General features: G+C 42.6%; 2 protein-coding genes across 6 annotated transcripts in view; one reads left to right on the plus strand and one right to left on the minus strand.

Annotated features, from left to right (window-relative positions):
- The window catches only part of LOC129829237 (endoplasmic reticulum membrane sensor NFE2L1-like), an 11,221-nt gene extending 7,229 nt beyond the window's left edge, over positions 1–3,992 (plus strand). For all 4 annotated transcript variants that reach the window (XM_055890905.1, XM_055890906.1, XM_055890907.1 and 1 more), the window contains exons 4-6: positions 1–55; positions 167–313; positions 399–3,992. The exon at positions 1–55 is cut by the window's left edge and continues 38 nt beyond it. In XM_055890905.1, coding sequence (XP_055746880.1) covers positions 1–55; positions 167–313; positions 399–1,778 — 1,582 coding nt within the window. In that variant the 3' untranslated portion in view covers positions 1,779–3,992. The remainder of the gene's footprint in view (positions 56–166; positions 314–398) is intronic.
- A 187-nt stretch (positions 3,993–4,179) lies between these two features.
- On the minus strand, positions 4,180–9,224 carry LOC129829239 (chromobox protein homolog 1-like). 2 transcript variants are annotated; one of them, XM_055890915.1, is made up of 6 exons: positions 8,813–9,224; positions 7,748–7,832; positions 5,605–5,806; positions 5,313–5,475; positions 5,135–5,229; positions 4,180–4,900 (listed from the first exon to the last, which is right to left on the minus strand). In XM_055890915.1, exons 2-6 carry the CDS (start codon positions 7,800–7,802, stop codon positions 4,753–4,755), a joined length of 663 nt encoding a protein of 220 aa, XP_055746890.1. In that variant the 5' UTR covers positions 7,803–7,832; positions 8,813–9,224; the 3' UTR covers positions 4,180–4,752. The 2 variants fall into 2 exon arrangements, with proteins under 2 accessions (XP_055746890.1, XP_055746889.1); XM_055890914.1 differs by having other exon boundaries at positions 5,605–5,830; positions 8,813–9,219.
- Positions 9,225–19,124: the final 9,900 nt, after the last annotated feature.

The following is a 19,124-nucleotide window of genomic DNA, read 5'->3' on the forward strand; positions in this document are numbered from 1 at the left end:
GGAATGCCTAAGGCTGCTGGAGGCTACCTTCCCTTTCGGAGAAGAATCTCCTGAGGTAAAGACATTTGCATGCTGTTTTATGATATTACAAATGCTAGATTAACATTATAGTCTATGGAAATCAAAAAAATAATTGTGAGACTTTTAAAGGTCAACATCTTATCAGTTTCCAGCCCCTGTAGTCACAGCTGAGCTTGCGGTGGCCAATGAAGAAGCTCCATCCACATCTCGGGCCCTACCACTGCCTCCCCCGTTGCCCCAGTTGGACCTGGAGCAGCAGTGGCAAGACATCATGGCTATCATGGAACTACAGGTTTGTACTTGCGCTTTAATCACAACTGGTTCTCCAGTAAAAAAAAAAAAAAAAGTTTTTCTTACAATTCTTTTCTCTTTTGAAGGAAATGGAGGTTAATAACACCTCAGAGAACTCCTTCCTCAGCACTACTTCCAACAGTACCAATACCAGTGGCAGCACAAGTGAGTCCGGCTCAGTTGGAAGCTTTGGACTTACTCGTTCCTCCACCCTTATTCACCAAGATGTCAGCCTTCACCAGGCCTCCCTCCCTAGCTGCAGCCAGGACTTTCCCACACTTTTCAATCCAGAGATGGATGCCACTAGCACCCCACGGACCCCCTTGCTTAGAATGTCCTCCAGCAACTCCTCCAACGTCAACTCTACATTCGGAGCCACCAACCTGACTGGACTCCTTCTCCCACCGCCTCTGAACAGCACCAACAACATCACTTGCACTCCAGTGTTGCCTGATCCCTTCAGCACTCTGCTGGAGGAGTCTATGCTGGATGAGATCAGTCTGCTGGACCTGGCAATGGAGGAGGGCTTCAACCAGGCCCAGGCCTCTCAGCTGGAGGATGAACTCGACTCGGACTCAGGCCTCTCCCTAGACTCCAGTCACAGTCCGGCCTCCCCGAGCAGCTCTGAGACCTCCTGCTCCTCCGCCGCTTCCTCCTCCTCCACCTCTGCCACCTTCTCAGAGGAAGGGGCTGTGGGATACAGCACTGACTCGGAGTCAGCTGTCGTGGAACCAGAAGAAGGTGCTGTGGGGGGCTACCAGCCCGAGTTCAACAAGCTCTGCCGCATGAGCTACCAGGACCCCTCCCAGTTCCACGGGCTCCCTCAGCTCGACAACATCAACCACAATCACACCTACAATTTACCACTGTCTTCATCGTTCGACGAACACCTAGAGCTACCGATTCCCACTGGCAAGAAAATGGGCCGTGAGAAGCAGTCAAAGCTTAAGCCCCAACAGGACTTCCTGGACAAACAGTCGAGTCGCGATGAGCGACGGGCTCGGGCCATGAAGATCCCCTTCTCAAACGAGAAGATCATAAATCTGCCTGTGGAGGAGTTCAACGAGCTTCTGTCCAAGCACCACCTGAGCGAGGCCCAACTGGCCCTCGTCCGCGACATTCGGAGACGTGGCAAGAACAAGATGGCGGCCCAGAACTGCCGCAAGCGCAAGCTGGATACCATCATCAACCTGGAGCAAGGGGTGCATGACCTGCGTCGTGACAAGGCGCGGCTGCTGAAGGAGAAGATGGAGTTTATTCGCTCCATCCGCCAGATGAAGCAGAAAGTGCAAAGCCTCTACCAGGAGGTGTTCACCCAGCTTCGGGATGAGGAGGGCCAGCCCTACCCCCCCAGCGAGTACTCACTCCAGTACAGCGCCGACGGCAGCGTTCTGATCATGCCCCGCACCATGACAGATCAGCAAACCCGTAAACCCGAAAAGAAACAAAAGGACAAAAAGAAGTGAGGAGGAAGCTGTTGCCTTTTCTTTCATTTAGCTAAAATCACTAAGAAAGATTTCTGCAGATGCAAGAGAGGTCTTTTTTCCTTTGAGAAGATTCTTGTGAGGAGAAGCTGCATTGTTGACTACTTTTCCTGCATTAGGTTTTTTTCCTTTTCTTTTGTGGTTCCTGTGTTTTCTCTGGGAAACGACTTTGAAGCAGAAGTTCTTAATTTGAGTACTGAATTTTCATTGTTTGGGTGGAAAAAAAGGAACAAACAAGGTAAAGGGGTTGAAAGATTTCTCTGGATCTTTGGCACCAGGCCATGATGTTATTACTTCATGTTAGGAAGTGAAGGGAGTGGTATCAAGTGAAGTCAGAGTTAAAGGTAAAACTAACAGTAAGTCAACATGAAACTGGCTGTAAATTCCGGTCCATTGTTGGTCAGCTTTGAACGGATTGTTAAACCAGTTTTATTTGCTTGGGCCTTGGAGTGATTGATGGAGTGACTGTTCCTGGAGTAAGTAGAAGTTGCACATGTAGAGGAAAGCTAAGACAGGGCCTGGAGATGTCAACGGTTAAGATGCCAGTGGGGTAAAGCAAGTCCATCATCCAGGATACCATTATCTTAACAATACCGCCAATACTAACCAAATGTGTTGTGCACGTCACTTGTACTCGAAGCAAATGTCTAGCTAGTCTGACACTGCACTCATTCAAAATGTGTTTATTACAAATACCACCGTTTTTGACTGGCCATTGACTTTGAGTCCCTCTGATGTAGAACTAGGACACTGGAACACAAAAGAGGCTTGGAGAGTGTTCTTGGGCTTGCCACGATGGTGGAGCATGACAAGTATAGGAGATGGAACGCTGAGGAAGAAGGCACACGCTGCGTTACAAATGTATCAGCTTCTGTATATCTATATAGCTCTGTAATTTGTCCTTCTAAGGCTTGGCTGTATGCATCGTGCCGTGTCTCTGACTATCTGTCTGCCGCAGGTTTAAGGATGAGCTCTGCTGGTAGTCTTTTAGTTTTCCACACATCCTCATACTGTCCAGAATAAGCTGGGTTATAGGTCTAGCTTCATCATGTTGGGTCTACTCCCTGCCATTATTGCATCACACACTGTGTGTTGTGCCTGTAACCACATTGCAGGAATTTTACAGGCCAGGGAATATTGATTTTGATAGCCGTCTTTGCAGGAAGTATTGTATAAACTGCAACCCTGTGGAAGTGTCCCGTTTATTACAAATCAAATGCACCCATCTTTACTATCATTAATATTAGTTTGGTTTGCTTCTTGTAAGGTGAGTCGTTTGGCTGTCAAGTAATTGCAGTGGTAGCCTTTGAAAGAGTTGTCATTCTATTTGATAAGTTACCTGAAGCAATGGACAAGACAGTTGATGAATAGCCTAGTTGTCGGCTTTAATAGTCTACGGTCATACGTGACATTTAGAATTGTAAACCAATTGAATCGAACTGAGAAGGATAATATGTGAAGTGAGAGCCTTGTTTTCGAATGCCTTTGTTTCACATGCACATTTCTAAATTCGAGGGTTTTGAGAACAAAAGGTTATTGGACTGTTATCAGAACATTAGAAGTGCTATTGCCTGAGCTTATGTGTTTTTTGGGGTCAAATTGTGTTTTAGCATGTACCCCTAATCAAAAAAAGATAAGGCCATTTATTAATGCAGCAGAGATAGCTGTTTAAAGAGAGTGAGTACATTTGTGAACCCCAGATCTACAGTGAAGGATGGGAAAGAACTAAGTCGCTGCACTGATGAATGTCCTATGTTCTTCTTCATCCACATAACTTTCATAGTTCTTGTCATCATTACCCTCTGAGGGGAGCCAAAGTACAAATACTTTTGCTTTTAAACAGATGTTTTCATGCAGTACTAATTATTTCACAGGGGGAAAAACGTTGCTGTCAATTTAAATGAAGAAAGTTGTTCGTTCTCGCACTTCAGAAAACATTTGATATTTAAGACGTGCAAACGTTCACCTGCATTGCAACACAATGCAAAGCCCATGTTTAAGTTATTACTACTTAGTGCTGCTTTTGTTAATGGTCTTGTTTGTTCTGTAAATATTTTCTCCTTTTTGTCATTATTTTCTGTAGTTTGTCTGCATTTTGCACAGCCCCTGCTTTGGTTATTTTCTTTGGTTTACTTTGAAATATTTGCTGGCAATCTGGGATTGTTATTTTATTGATTAATAAAGTGTTTATTTTCATCTGTGACTGCATCATTTGCATGATTTAATAACGAGGGGACACGTGTCCATTAAAATAACAAGGTGAAATGTGTCATTTGGGGGGAATATCTGATCACTTGGTTTGGTGAAGATAAATACATAAGTCCTTAATGTATCCAACTATTTACACACATTTTAAGCTTAGGCTCTGTTAGTATGAGACCGATGACAATTGTAACAAGTTTATTCTCCAAAAACAGACAAGCAAGTCCTGTTAGAATAAGATGGACACATGAGCAAAGTAAAAAAAAAACATGGTTTTCAAAAATGTGTCACCTCAATACACTAAAACGGTCACAAAACAAGCAAAGATTAACATTGTTTTGCACTATAAGCTACAAAACATTTACATAAAACTAAATGGCACCGTTGACTTGTTTACAAGACTATGAATGATTACATTTCCACCAGCCTACACAGTAATATACAAGGCATAGACCTCTTAGTCAACTGCCCTGTGAAAATGATCTTGTAGTATCCAAATGGTCACTAGAGTGAATCTTAAAACATTTAACACTGCATTATACATTTCTTCCAGGGTTGTGATTTCTCAAGAGAACCCATAGCCTGTATTGACTTTGGTCATATCCAGAGATTTTAACCTGATGGGTGATATTAAACCAAAAAGGGAGTCCATGTGCTGTCGTGCTTGTCTCAGACCCTTTGCCTAGAGCCCCATAAGCCCTTGACACTACCTCTACAGTCTTCAGAACCAGCTTGATACCGCTCTCCAAAACGGCTAGTTCTTGTCGTCCTTCTTCTCCTCCTCCTCCTCGGCGGGGTAAGAGTGCCACGTGAGCCGCTCCTCATAGAAGGATATGACCACCTGTGGACACTTCACGTTTGCTTCCTTAGCGGGTACCAGGTCTGCTTCATCCGAGTTTTTCCTACAAGAACAGGCCGTATAGAGAAAACCACGAGTTGGATGAGTACTTAAGTGGTGGGTTCTGGCTAGTTCAGGGATTGTAGTGGTGCTATGAAATAGGTTAGGATGCACAGAATGAAGAGATTGAAGACAATGGATCCACTTTTTTTTATTGATGCATAGGCGTGAATTGACTTGCGACTGCTGGATGATTAGGTCTAGTAGCATAAAGGTTTAAAAAAAGGGCCATACAAACCATTTCATGAGGAACATGAGTTCTCCAGTGGAGTCAGTGGCGCCAATAATCCTTTCTGGATCCAAACCTCGAGTGAAGCCCCTTAGTTTCTCTGGCTAAAACAAAGGGCGAGTGTCACTCAATGTGAAAAAGACAAAATGATTCCATCTGTGTACACGCTTCTGCCTTCAGGACTTACGTCATCTTTTTTCTTCTTGGGTCGACTTTCCTCTCCTTCCACATTAGGCTCTGCAGACTTCCTCTTGCCTACAGACTCATGAGCGGATTTCTGTTTCTGCAGAAACAGTGCAATCAGGTCGGGGCAGTCCAAATTATCCTCTGGCTCCCATGTGTTGTCACCCCTGAAGAAACAAAAGCAGTGTTAATTAAGCCAGAAAATGGCATTGGAGTGAAAGAGGGGTTTTGTTTGGTCAATACAAGCATTCCACATAGGGATAAAAAAATATCACATCTGTATTGTGTAAACTCACTCCGAAAAGCCTTTCCACTTAAGAAGGTACTCCACTCTCCCTTTCACCACCCTTCGATTCAAAACTTTCTCCACCACATATTCTTCTTCCTCTTCCTCCACGGCCACCACATCCTCAGCCGCCTTCTCCTGTGTCTTCTCAGCCGGTGTCGTCATCGTCACCTCGGACTGGGTGGGGGCTGTGGGTGCAGGGGGAATGGCGGCTGTGGGTGCAGGGTTAATGTCGGCTGTGGGTGCAGGAGCAGCAAATCACGGCTCCAGAAAACGGCCACTGTTGACGTTGACACTTATACTGAACTTTTCATTAAAGGGGTTAACCCCAGTTGAAACAATAAAGTGTCTTCCCGCCTCTGTTTTAGTAAAAAGCTAAGGGAAGGGGCCTGGAGAAATGTGACCAATCTTAAATTTATAGACAGTGCTATGGTTGCAAGGACTGACCACCCAATATATCAAAATTATAGTTTTAAGCATGTTTTGAGGCTATAGAGTGTTTGTATACATTTACTATGTTTACAAACATTGGAGAAAAACAAGATTATATTTTGGGTTCTGATGGGGTACGACAGCTTAACTAAGTTAATGAGGCATTTCTAAGTTATATTCTTCAAGAATGAATGTGTATTCAGTCATGACTGAAATTATTGGCACCCTTGATAAAGATAAGCAAAACAATCCTGAGCAATATTGTATGTAAAAAATAATAATAAAAAATAAAAATAAAAAAGGGAAAGAGATTTTGTTTGTAGTCATAAAACAAAGTCTAACAGATAGGAGTAAACTTTTCCAGCACCCTCCCCTTGCAAGGATAACGGCACCAATCCTTTTCCTAAAATGTTTGATGAGATTGAAGAACACATTGGGAAGGATCTTAGACCATTCCTCTATACAGAATATTGCCAGATTCTTGCTATCCTTCATCTGCGCTTATGGACGGCCCTCTGACAATTCAAACTATACGTTTTCAATGGGGTTCATATCCAGAGACAGATGGCCATTTCAAAATGTTGATTTTGTGGTCAATTAACCATTTCTTTGTAGAATTTGATGTGTGCTTGGGGTTATTGTCTTGCTGCAAGACAATAAGCTTCAGATTTACTGGCATGTAAAATCTTGGTGGGGCAAACTCAAACAAAATGTTGGGGATGCATGCCAGTAAAGCCACTACACAACACTAAACAATACATTAATTGCACTATAAAGGTGACAAACCACCCACCAACTGTTAGGGCCTACAAAAAAAATCTACATTTCGCAATGGCCATCTCAGTCTCTGGACATGAACCGGTTGAAAACCTGTGGTTTGATTTTGAAGAGGGACGTCCATAAGGTAGACAAAGAATATCAAGGATCTGGGAAGATTCGTAATGGAGGATTGGTCTAAGACCCCTCCCAATGTGTTCTCCAATCTCATAAAACATTTTAGAAAAAGGCTCAGTGCCGTTGTCCTCATAAGAGGAGGGTGCTAGAGTATTGAAAACAGGGGTGCTAATAATTTTGACCCCTATCTTTTTAAAATATATTTTCTTTTACATGTTTAACAAAATCTCTAAGCAATTGGATTTGTATAAAATAATTCCACTTTTTTGAGGATACAATAGCTCAGTGTTTATTATTTATTTTATACCGTTTGTTTTTGCTCATCTTTATCAAAAATTGATGTAGCAGCAGCAGATTGTCCCTTTAAAGCCTACACATGCTAAGTTCTTTGGCAAGGCTCTCCAACCCTGTTCCCAGAGAGCTAACATCTTGTAGGTTTTCACTCCAACCTTAATCAAACACCTAATTCTTATCATTAGCTTGTTGATAAACTGAATCAGGTTACTTACAACTGGGGTTATATTGAAAACCTACAGGATGGTAGCTCTCCAGGAACAGTGTTGGAGAGCCCTGCTCTATGGCATCTTGTGAGACAAATAGCCTCACCTTTTGAATTGATATACTGTAATTCAGTTAAACAAATGAGAGGTAGATGGGGAACTCAACACGGAGTGCCACACATAAATGATAAACGCCTATGTGTACCCATTGCTGCCAAAGTATATATGTTAGTAGAAATAGCAGCTTGAGTTTTGCAAAAACATATGCTCCCTTTACCCCACACAGACAAAACAGTGACATTGTATATATGAAAAATGTTATAAGACCTTCAGTAAGAGTGGGAGCATCATTAGAAGGTTCTGTAATCTCGCTCATACTCATCAGGTAGACTGTGGGACCAGCAGTTGGTTCCTGGTCAAAGTCAAGAATAGGGCAATGAGGGTCAGGACTCATTAAAAAGGTAGACAGGAAACAAAATAGCATTGGAGAGAAGGCAATTCATCAGTGGCTACATGTCTATATTTACATTTTTTTGTACGTTTTACCCCTTTCTCCCCAATTGGTAGTTACAGTCTTGTTTCCAGTTCTCTAACAGGGGCCCTTAGCATAGATGACTAAAAAAATATGTAAGAACTTGGTTATTACAGGTTTACTATGCCTAATGTCACAGTATTTTGTTCTTTTTGGGGGTAATTAATAATTAAAAGGGATGTGCCGCAAGAGACCAGTGCGCAAATTTCAAACAACCAATGAGCACAGCGCTCAATAGAAGGCAGAGACTATGGATAGGTTGGCCACAGGCAGTTCCAATTTTAATTACCGTGGCAATCATGCAGGAGATGGTGCATTAACACACATCCTTCAATCTGTGAACAATCGGAGGGCCAGCTAGCTACCGCTTACAATACGACGTGATACCAAAGTCAAAGGTCGTTATGAAATGATTTGGTCATACTGTATCACGATGTGCAAATAATGATCAGTTCGCTAAAGATGGTTTAAAAACTCTCAGTTAGCAGTCTAGCTTGCTGCCTGTGCTATTTAGCTATTTAACGTTAACTAGTTAGCCAGCATTAGTCCTGGTCATGGACCAGCAGTGACACGAACGAGCTTTCCACTTCTAGTATACACGCCACTCTCCTCCATATTGGTTTAAAAAGAAAACAAAAGCAGCGTTACTCCGCTAGCATGCACATTCTGAATGTGTTAGCTATCCAGCTAAGTAATCTAACAAAGGCGCAATGTATATGGAAATGCATTGTATATTATTTTCCCGTAGCTAGATACACGCTGTCGCTATATAACAGTAGCTGGAAACTATTTCCCAACACAAACGTGCAGGTAGCTAACGTTAAGAGAGCAAGGATATAATTAATGGAGCGTTAACTCACCTCAAAACGAGTTATTCGATGGTGAAAATAGTCTGTCTTTAAATGATGTTGAGATATGATTAGAAAAAGAACCTGTCTTATAATTTCTTATATAAATCAGTTTAGTTTATTATATTAAATCAAATATGAGCTTGCGTAAGCTAAATAGATCGTGTCCCTTAATGTCCGATAAAAAAAACTACGTTTGTACACGTGCATCGATTCCACAATGGGTGGATTTCTCAACGAAACAAGTTCTCGTGTAGCTAGCTGGCGAGGTTTCTCAGATGTTGTAGAGATTAGCTAGTCGGTCGAGCTGAAGTGAGTGTACGAGCGAGGTATCTATCCGCCCCGCTCGAATAACCCAGCATTTTCTTCTGAATGCGAATAATTGTATCCTGTCCATAACAAGAGTGTCGGTGATATAACATTTAACATGAAGGTAAACGGGCGAGTTTGAAATTTAATAAAACTAAATTATTTGAGTTTGCCCGGAAACGGATATTACGTCGCGACAAGTAATGTATTTAATAAATTGGGAGGTCTTCAAAAATTAAAATTATATTCCTGAAAGATTACTCGCTAATTTGGCTAGGCTTCACCAACAAGCTTTAATGGCCTGGAAAATATGTTTCCTGCAAATTCTTTCCCAGCATAACGCTCTTTTGTGGAATAATTCAGACATAACTGTAAGGAATTGTTCTACCCCAGCTGGCATGAGAGGAATATTGACTTTGTTCTTGATGTTTTCGACAACAGGGGTAATATTCTTACATATGACCAATTTATAACATTGAAAGAGTTTCCAATACCGTTCAGATAGTTTATTTCTGTGATCAAAGCTGTTCCCACTACACTCATCTTAGCTTTGGTACAGATCACAAAGCTTATCCAGAACTCAGATTGGAAGGCATGGGCTTACTTGAGAAATCTTGTTGTAATAAATATATAAAACAAATTCTTCATTCACAAAACCAACTTACACCGAGAGGAACATTTTTCTGGAACATGCTTATTCCTGACATTGTCTGGAAAAATGCATGGTTAAGGCCTTACAAATATTGTATACCAAATCAAAGTTTTACATAAGATATATCCATGTAATTCTATGTTATCCAAATTTATGGCTATTGATGATAGATTCTCACTTTTTTCACAGAAAACACAGCTGTCTCACTTGTTCTTTGAATGTAAATTTGTGTCAGAATTTTGGGAAAACCTTGCAAAATACTTATTTACCATTATGAACACTATCCATGTTTTTGACATGAAGGATATATGTTACTATTGATGATAACAAGACCATTGAAATGATTGTGATTATTTTTTATTCTTGTTGCCAAATACCTTATACACAAACAAAAATTCTATACCAAAATTACACATATTTGATTGAATTTAACTATCTTATTAAAACATTAACCATAGTGAATAACATTTTCCTGAATCATTATAAGATTTTTTTAGAGTGATTACAATTTCACAAATTTTTTATTACTTCATCGATTTTTTTGTGTTTTAGTATTTTCTCGTTAATACCTGCGTTCTTTTTTGTATGATGTAACAATGTAAATTGTTGATCTGTATTTTGAATTTGAAAAAAATTGAAAAAAATACCTCTTAAAAGCAAGCAAAAACATGCAATAAACTATCTGGAATCGTTGGGAAGTCACTTCGCTTGACCATAATGACCCGTGTACACTAGCACGCGGTGCCGTGCAGTGAAACATCGCTTCCTATTCATTTTCAGTATAAGCATTTCACTGTAAGGCTGTTGTCACCTGTTGTATTCGGCGCATATGACAAATAACATTTGATTTTATCATAATCTTCAGGAGGTGAAATGCAAAACTGACCTTGGATCATTAACTCTGGGACTACTACATCTCTAGCTGTATTTCACTGTCTCTAATAATACTTCTTGTTGACCCGACCAAGTTACCTCACCTCTGATCATGCTGTGCCCTCTACGTAGGCAGTTCAGATGTGGGAGGAGTTCACCAACACAGCAGATATAGCCTAGAGCAGATATTCCCAAACTGGGCAATGCTGTTGGGGTTACGCCAAATAAAAATGTGATTCACATTTTTAAAAACATTTGAATTAATAAAAAATACGTCACATTTTCAAACAGTACATTTATATTTTCCAACATTTGGGCGAGTTTTTTTCCCCCCTCGCTTGAGTAGCCTCGTTTCACTGCCAAAAATTTAATTAAACCATCTATGTGAAATGCAGGTAGCCTCGTCAAATAATTAACATCCGATCACATTAACAGTTACTTTCTAGCGGGAAACCTTCACTCTTGCACAGACATTTAGAAACGAAACATAACAATTTGAAAAATAAGCCACAGGATTTTTTTGAGTGAGAATAAAGATGACTTTCAAGAAGTTAGACATGTATAAAAGCAACAGATACCATTAATTAATAAGAAGGGGCTAGAAGCGTCTTATATGGTGAGCTACCGAGTGGCTAGGACAGGCAAGCCCCATACTATTGTGGAGGACTTAATTCTTCCTGCTGCCGCAGATATGGCTAGGACAATGCTGGGGGAAAAGACCCAAAAAACTATGCAGACAATGTCTTCATCAAACAACACTGTTTCACGAAGCATCAGTGACATGACAGGAGATGTTTTGAAAGAATTACTGCTTTGCATACAAGCCAGGGAATTATATGCGTTACAGCTGGATGAGTCAGACGAGGCGGGCCTGGCACAGTTCCTGGTATATGTCCGTTACGTTTATGGGGGGTCAATTAAGAAGACATCCTCCAGTATTTATGCTGCAGTAGTTTATGTGTCGGGGGGCTAGGATCAGTTTGTTATATCTGGAGTACTTCTCCTGTCTTATCCGGTGTCCTGTGTGAATTTAAGTATGCTCTCTCTGATTCTCTCTTTCTTTCTCTCTCTCTCTCGGAGGACCTGAGCCCTAGGACCATGCCTCAGGACTACCTGGCATGATGACTCCTTGCTGTCCCCAGTCCACCTGGCCGTGCTGCTGCTCCAGTTTCAACTGTTCTGCCTGCGGCTATGGAACCCTGACCTGTTCACCGGACGTGCTACCTGTCCCAGACCTGCTGTTTTCAACTCTCTAGAGACCGCAGGAGCGGTAGAGATACTCTTAATGATCGGCTATGAAAAGCCAACTGACATTTACTCCTGAGGTGCTGACTTGCTGCACCGTCGACAACTACGTTTATTATAATTATTTGACCATGCCGGTCATTTATGAACATTTGAACATCTTGGCCATGTTCTGTTATAATCTCCACCCGGCACAGCCAGAAGAGGACTGGCCACCCCTCATAGCCAGGTTCCTCTCTAGGTTTCTTCCTAGGTTTTGGCCTTTCTAGGGAGTTTCTCCTAGCCACCGTGCTTCTACACCTGCATTGCTGTTTGGGGTTTTAGGCTGGGTTTCTGTACAGCACTTTGAGATATCAGCTGATGTGAGAAGGGCTATATAAATAAATTTGATTTAATTTGCATACCACTGGAAACCAGGATAACATGAGAGGATATTTTTAAGTACTGGACAGCATTGTGACATCAAATGGACTTTGGTGGTCATGATGTGTTGGTATCTGTATTGATGGCACAAAAGCCATGACACGGAGACATAGTGGAGTGGTAACGCGTGTGCAAGCAGTTGCTCCCGACGCCACTTGGGTACACTGCAGCATCCGAGAGGCTCTTGCTGCCAAGCGAATGCCTGACAGCTTGAAAGACGTCATGGGGAAATCAAAAGAAATCAGCAAAGACCTCAGAAAAAAATTGTAGACCTCCACAAGTCTGGTTCATCATTGAGAGCAATTTACAAACGCCTGAAGGTACCATGTTCATCTGTACAAACAATAGTATGCAAGTATAAACACCATGGGACCACGCAGCCGTCATACTCCTCAGGAAGGAGACGCGTTCTGTCTCCTAGAGATGAACATACTTTGGTGCGAAACGTGCAAATCAATCCCAGAACAACAGCAAAGGACCTTGTGAAGATGCTGGAGGAAACTGGTACAAAAGTATCTATATCCACAGTAAAACAAGTCTTATATCAACATGACCTGAAAGGCCGCTCAGCGAGGAAGAAGCCATTGCTCCAAAACCGCCATAAAAAAGCCAGACTACGGTATGCAACTGCACATGGGGCCGAAGATGTTACTTTTTGGAGAAATGTCCTCTGATCTAAGGAAACAAAAATCGAACTGTTTGGCCATAATGACCATCGTTATGTTTGGAGGAAAAAGGGGGAGGCTTGCAAGCCAAAGAACACCATCCCAACCGTGAAGCACGGGGGTGGCAGCATCATGTTGTGGGGGTGCTTTGCTGCAGGAGGGACTGGTGCACTTCACAAAATAGATTGCATCATGAGGGATGGAAAATTATGTGGATATATTGAAGCAACATCTGAAGACATCAGTCAGGAAGTTAAAGCTTGGTCGCAAATGGGTCTTCCAAATGGATAATGACCCCAAGCATACTTCCAAGGTTGTGGCAAAATGGCTTAAAGACAACAAAGTCAAGGTATTGGAGTGGCCGTCACAAAGCCCTGACTTCAATCCTATAGACATTTGTGGGCAGAACTGAAAAAGCGTGTGCGAGCAAGGAGGCCTACAAACCTGACTCAGTTCCACCAGCTCTGTCAGGAGGAATGGGGCAAAATTCACCCAACTTATTTTGGGAAGCTTGTGGAAGGCTACCTGAAACGTTTGACCCAAGTTAAACAATTTAAAGGCAATGCTACCAAATACTAATTGAGTGTATGTAAACTTCTGACCCACTGGGAATGTGATGAAATAAATAAAAGTTGAAATAAATCATTCTCTCTACTATTATTCTGACATTTCACATTCTTCAAATAAAGTGGTGATCCTAACTGACCTAAGACCTTTTACTCTGATTAAATGTCAGGAATTGTGAAAAACTGAGTTTAAATGTATTTGGCTAAGTTGTATGTAAACTTCTGACTTCAACTGTACATTGTAAACTTTAATTCACAGGCTAGTTTGTATTAACCTCATGGTGGGTAAATTGGAATATTTGAGTATCATGTAGTAGCCTAAACCTATCGCTGTTACATTGGACTGGGTGAATGGAATATGAATGACAGTCATCCAATATGCTGTAATAGAAATAAGTCCATGTTCAAGAAAAAAAATCATAAAAATAACATAAAAAAGTTGGCCTCCCTCATCTTAAACGTCACTGACCGCTACTGGTGTGTAGGTTATAGGGTGTTTAATTGTTGTAAAAAAAAAACACTATGGTGACTTAAAATAGCCTGTTTTTGTACAGACATCACACCCTTACCTAAACAGCACCCTCACCTGAGTAGAAATCCAAGGGAGAGAAACTGGGAATTGAATAATTGCAGTTGACATAGCTAAGTAAATGGAAGAATACTCTTATTGCAATGTGGATGGCTTATAAAGAGCCTTTGGTTGTGCATAGTGTAGTCTATATTGTTACCAGGGAATAGCACCCTCTTCGAAGTAGGAGGTGAAGATCTCCCGCACACAGATTGCCTCGCTTGCTGCGTTGTTGGACCCCATCCTTGAAACATCCTGCAGAGCAGCAGACTTCTCCTCTGGCACACGGCGTGCTGCAGATCCCCTCCTGTTTCTCGTGTCCATCCTCATGAAGTTATGCAGGACACAGGTAACCTTCACATGCCTTAATTCCCCCAAGAGGCAGTCCCAGATGGCCCTGGTCACCCAACCTTGCAGTGCCCTACATAGCAACTGTAGGCAATCGTTTTGAAGGAATCTCCAGTTACAAGGTATCTGTAGGAATATGGAAGATAATGTCATTAGACTTTTACATCACCAGGTCATTGTGGATTACTCAAATATAATATCCCTTACAACAAATCATGATACCATTGGATAGATAGATGCATGTGCACACACACATGTGCATGTGTAGCAATTGTCAATAGCAGGATCATATCAAGGTTAGCATCACAAATGAATACATAAATACCACTTGAAGTTTGATGATGAGTTGATCATTTGAAACAGCTGTGTAGTGCTAAGGATAAAACAACCCTACCTCACACAGGAAGCAGTGCAGGTCTTAATCCAGGCACGTGTCATCTCCTGTCTGGACTACTGCAACTCTCTGTTGGCTGGGCTCTCCGCTTGTAAGATCAAACCCCTGCAACTTATCCAGAACGCGTTCCTGCTCATTTAGTAAGATTTGCCAATCAGCTTAAATGCAGTAGGTTTTTTCATATTGGACATACAGTACATATTTCACCATACATAATTGAAATAAATACCATACATAACACAAAAAACTACTGTTGACCATTTAGGCTTGAAAAATAAAGAATTAACACATACTTCACATATCTTATATAAATACTTTTGATTAGTCTTTGTGTGATAAGTATTATAAAATATATTCATAATTACTGCACATTTTCCATAATTTTCGCACTAATTCTTAATTTACAAAGTATACACAACATGACTCTTATTCTAAATGATTCCAAAAATCCATGACCCTTTGAGTCTTAGACTCTGACAGACAAAGTCATGTTAGGCAATATCAGTTATCCTGTTAAAGCTTTTGTGCTGAGTTTATGCAACGTTTATGGTAATGTAGCAGCAAGCACTGCAGTTTCACTGCAAAATTACTGCAGTAAAAAAATATATATTTTAGACACAGTACTTGCAGCATACTGCAGTTATACTGCACTCTGACTGCAGCTATACTCAATCCAAGATGGAGTAGCATTCAGGAGTCTTGTCCTGTCCTGTGTATATATCTTTTTTCTTCGCATATATTTCGTACATTTTTTATATATTTTTTAACCTCAACTCCAACATACTCTCCGGCAACCCGCCTAACCTTATGTCGTATGGATCTGCTATTTTCTTTACTTTAGAAACGGAACCCCCACAGGAGCTAGCCAGCTAACTAGAGACTAGCTAGAAGTCAGCTAGCCACTGCTAGCGGTCATCAGCTAACCTTTAGCCCGTATAACTCCTGCCAGTATGCACAGCGCGATTCAACCCAGAGCTTACCGGACTCTTTTTCCCCACATCTCCAAATTCCTACCGCAAGCTCTGAACCTTTTCACCTGGATCATCGCAGCTAGCTAGCTGATATCCGAGTGGCTACTTCTGGCTAACGTCTCTGTCCCGAAGCAAGCACCAATTAGCCTGAAGCTAGCCTATGCTAGGCCCATCTCCCGGCTAGCTGAAGAGGTCCATCAGCCACTCCTTGGGCTACAATACCTAATTTTGCCAATTGGCCTGGACCCCTTTTACTGTCGATACGGAGCCCCGCCGATCCTTCACGACTGGTCTACCGACGTAATCAGTCCGAGGGGGTTCTCAACAGGCTCCTCCATCGCGACGTCCCCTGAATGCCCATCTACTAGCTTGCTAGCCGTGGCCCGCTAGCTGTCTAGAGCATATCGGACGGTTAGCTGAAGAGGTCCATCAGCCCATTTTCTTGGGCTACAATACCTATTTTGCCAATTGGCCTGGACCCTTTAACTACACGGAGCCCTGCCAATCCATCATGACTGGTTTGCCGACGTAACCACTCGAGGAGGCTACAACTGACTCTTATATTGCGACGTCCCCCTAAGGCCCTTCTGCTAGCCTGCTAGCCCCACTAGCTGTCTGAATCGCCGTGTCTCCAGCTCGCGTAGCTACTCACTAGACCCCATGATCACTCGGCTACGCGTACCTCTCCCTAATGTCAATATGCCTTGTCCATTGCTGTTTTGTTCAGTGATTATTGTCTTATTTCACTGTAGAGCCTCCAGCCCTGCTCAATATGCCTTAGCTAACCCTTTTGCTCCACCTCCCACACATGCGGTGAACTCACCTGGTTTAAATGTTGTCTCTAGAGACAATGCCTCTCTCATCACATCCTACCATACCCTTGTCTGTACATTATGCCTTGAATCTATTCTTCCGTGCCCAGAAACCTGCTCCTCTTACTCCGAATGCCCTAGACGACCAGTTATTATAGCCTTTAACCTTATCCTACTCCTCCTCTGTTCCTCTGGTGATATAGAGGTTAATCTAGGCCCTGCAGTGCCTAGCTCCACTCCCATTCCCCAGACGCTCTCCTTTGTTGACTTCTGTAACCATAAAGGCCTTGGTTTCATGCATGTTAACATTAAAAGCCTCCTCCCTAGTTTGTTTTATTCACTGCTTTAGCACACTCTGCCAACCTGGATGTCCTAGCCGTGTCTGAATCCTGGCTTAGGAAGGCCACCAAAACCCCAGAAATGTCCATCTCTAACAATAACATTTTCCGACAAGATAGAACTGCCAAAGGGGGATAGCCTGCAGAGTTCTGTCACACTATCCAGGTCTGTGCCCAAACAATTTGAGCTTCTACTTTTAAAAATCCACCTTTTCAGAAACAAGTCTGACAGTTGCGCTTGCTATAGACCACCTTCTGCCCCCAGCTGTGCCCTGGACACCATATATGAATCGATTTCCCCCCATCGATCGTCAGAGCTCTAAACTGGGACATGCTTAACACCCCGGCCACCCTACAATCTAATGTAGATGCCCTCAATCTCACACAAATTATCAATGAACCTACCAGGTACAACCCCAAATCCGTAAACACGGGCACCCTCATAGATATCATCCTAACCTACCTGCCCTCCAAATACACCTCTGCTGTCTTCAACCAGGATCCCAGCGATCACTGCCTCATTGCCTGCGTTCGTAATGGGTCTGCGGTCAAATGACCACCCCTCATCACTGTCAAACGCTCCCTAAAACACTTCAGCGAGCAGGCCTTTCTAATCGACCTGGCCCGGGTATCCTGGAAGGATATTGACCTTATTCCGTCAGTAGAGGATGCCTGGTTATTCTTTAAAAAGTGCTTACCTCACCATCTTAAATAAGCATGCCACATTCAAGAAATTTAGAACAAGGAACAGATATAGCCCTTGATTCACCCCAGACTTGACTGCCCTTGACCAGCACAAAAACATCCTGTGGCGTACTGTATTAGCATCGAATAGCCCCTACGACATGCAACTTTAAAGGGAAGTTAGGAACCAATATACACAGGCAGTTAGGAAAGCAGAGGCTAGCTTTTTCAAATAGAAATTTGCATCTTGTAGCACAAAGATTCCTGGGACACTGTAAAGTCCATGGAGAATAAGAGTACCTCCTCCCAGCTGCTCACTGCACTGAGGCTAGGAAACACTGTTACCACCGATAAATCCACTATAGTTGAGAATTTCAATAACCATTTCTCTACGGCTGCCAATGCTTTCCACCTGGCTACCACTACCCTGGTCAACTGCCCGGCACCCTCCACAGCAACACGCCAAAGCCCCCACCATTTCTCCTTCACCCAAATCCAAATAGCTGATGTTCTGAAAGAGCTGCAAAATCTGGACCACTACAAATCAGCCGGGCTAGACAATCTGGACCCTCTCTTTCTAAAATGATCTGCCGAAATTGTTGCATCCCCTATTACTAGCCTGTTCAACCTTTCTTTTGTATCGTCTGAGATTCCCAAAGATTGAAAAGCTGCCGCGATCATCCCCCTCTTCAAAGGGGGTGACACTCTAGACCCAAACTGCTACAGACCTATATCTATCCTACCCTGTCTTTCTAAGGTCTTCGAAATCCAAGTTAACAAACAGATTACCGACTATTTCGAATCCACCGTACCTTCTCCTCTTTGCAATCTGGTTTCAGAGCTGGTCATGGGTGCACCTCAGCCACGCTCAAGGTCCTAAACGACATCATAACCGCCATCGATAAGGGACATTACTGTGCAGCTGTATTCATCGATCTGGCCAAGGATTTTGACTCTGTCAATCACCACATTCTTATTGGCAGACTCGACAGTCTTGGTTTCTCAAATGATTGCCTTGCCTGGTTTACCAACTACTTCTCTGATAGAGTTCAGTGTGTCAAATCGGAGGGCCTGTTGTACGGACCTCTGGCAGTCTCTATGGGGGTGCCACAGGGTTCAATTCTCGGGCCGACTCTCTTCTCTGTATACATCAATGATGTTGCTCTTGCTGCTGGTGATTCTCTGATCCACCTCTACGCAGACGACACCATTCTGTATACTTCTGGCCCCTCTTTGGACACTGTGTTAACTAACCTCCAGACGAGCTTCAATGCCATACAACTCTCCTTCCGTGGCCTCCAACTGCTCTTAAATGAAAGTAAAACTAAATGCATGCTATTCAATCGATCACTGCCCGCACCTGCCCGCCGTCCAGCATCACTACTCTGAACGACTCTGACTTAGAATACGTGGACAACTACAAATACCTAGGTGTCTGGTTAGACTGTAAACTCTCCTTCCAGACTCACATCTCCA

The sequence above is a fragment of the Salvelinus fontinalis genome, chromosome 30 (assembly GCF_029448725.1).
Source record: "Salvelinus fontinalis isolate EN_2023a chromosome 30, ASM2944872v1, whole genome shotgun sequence".
Taxonomy (NCBI): domain Eukaryota; kingdom Metazoa; phylum Chordata; class Actinopteri; order Salmoniformes; family Salmonidae; genus Salvelinus; species Salvelinus fontinalis.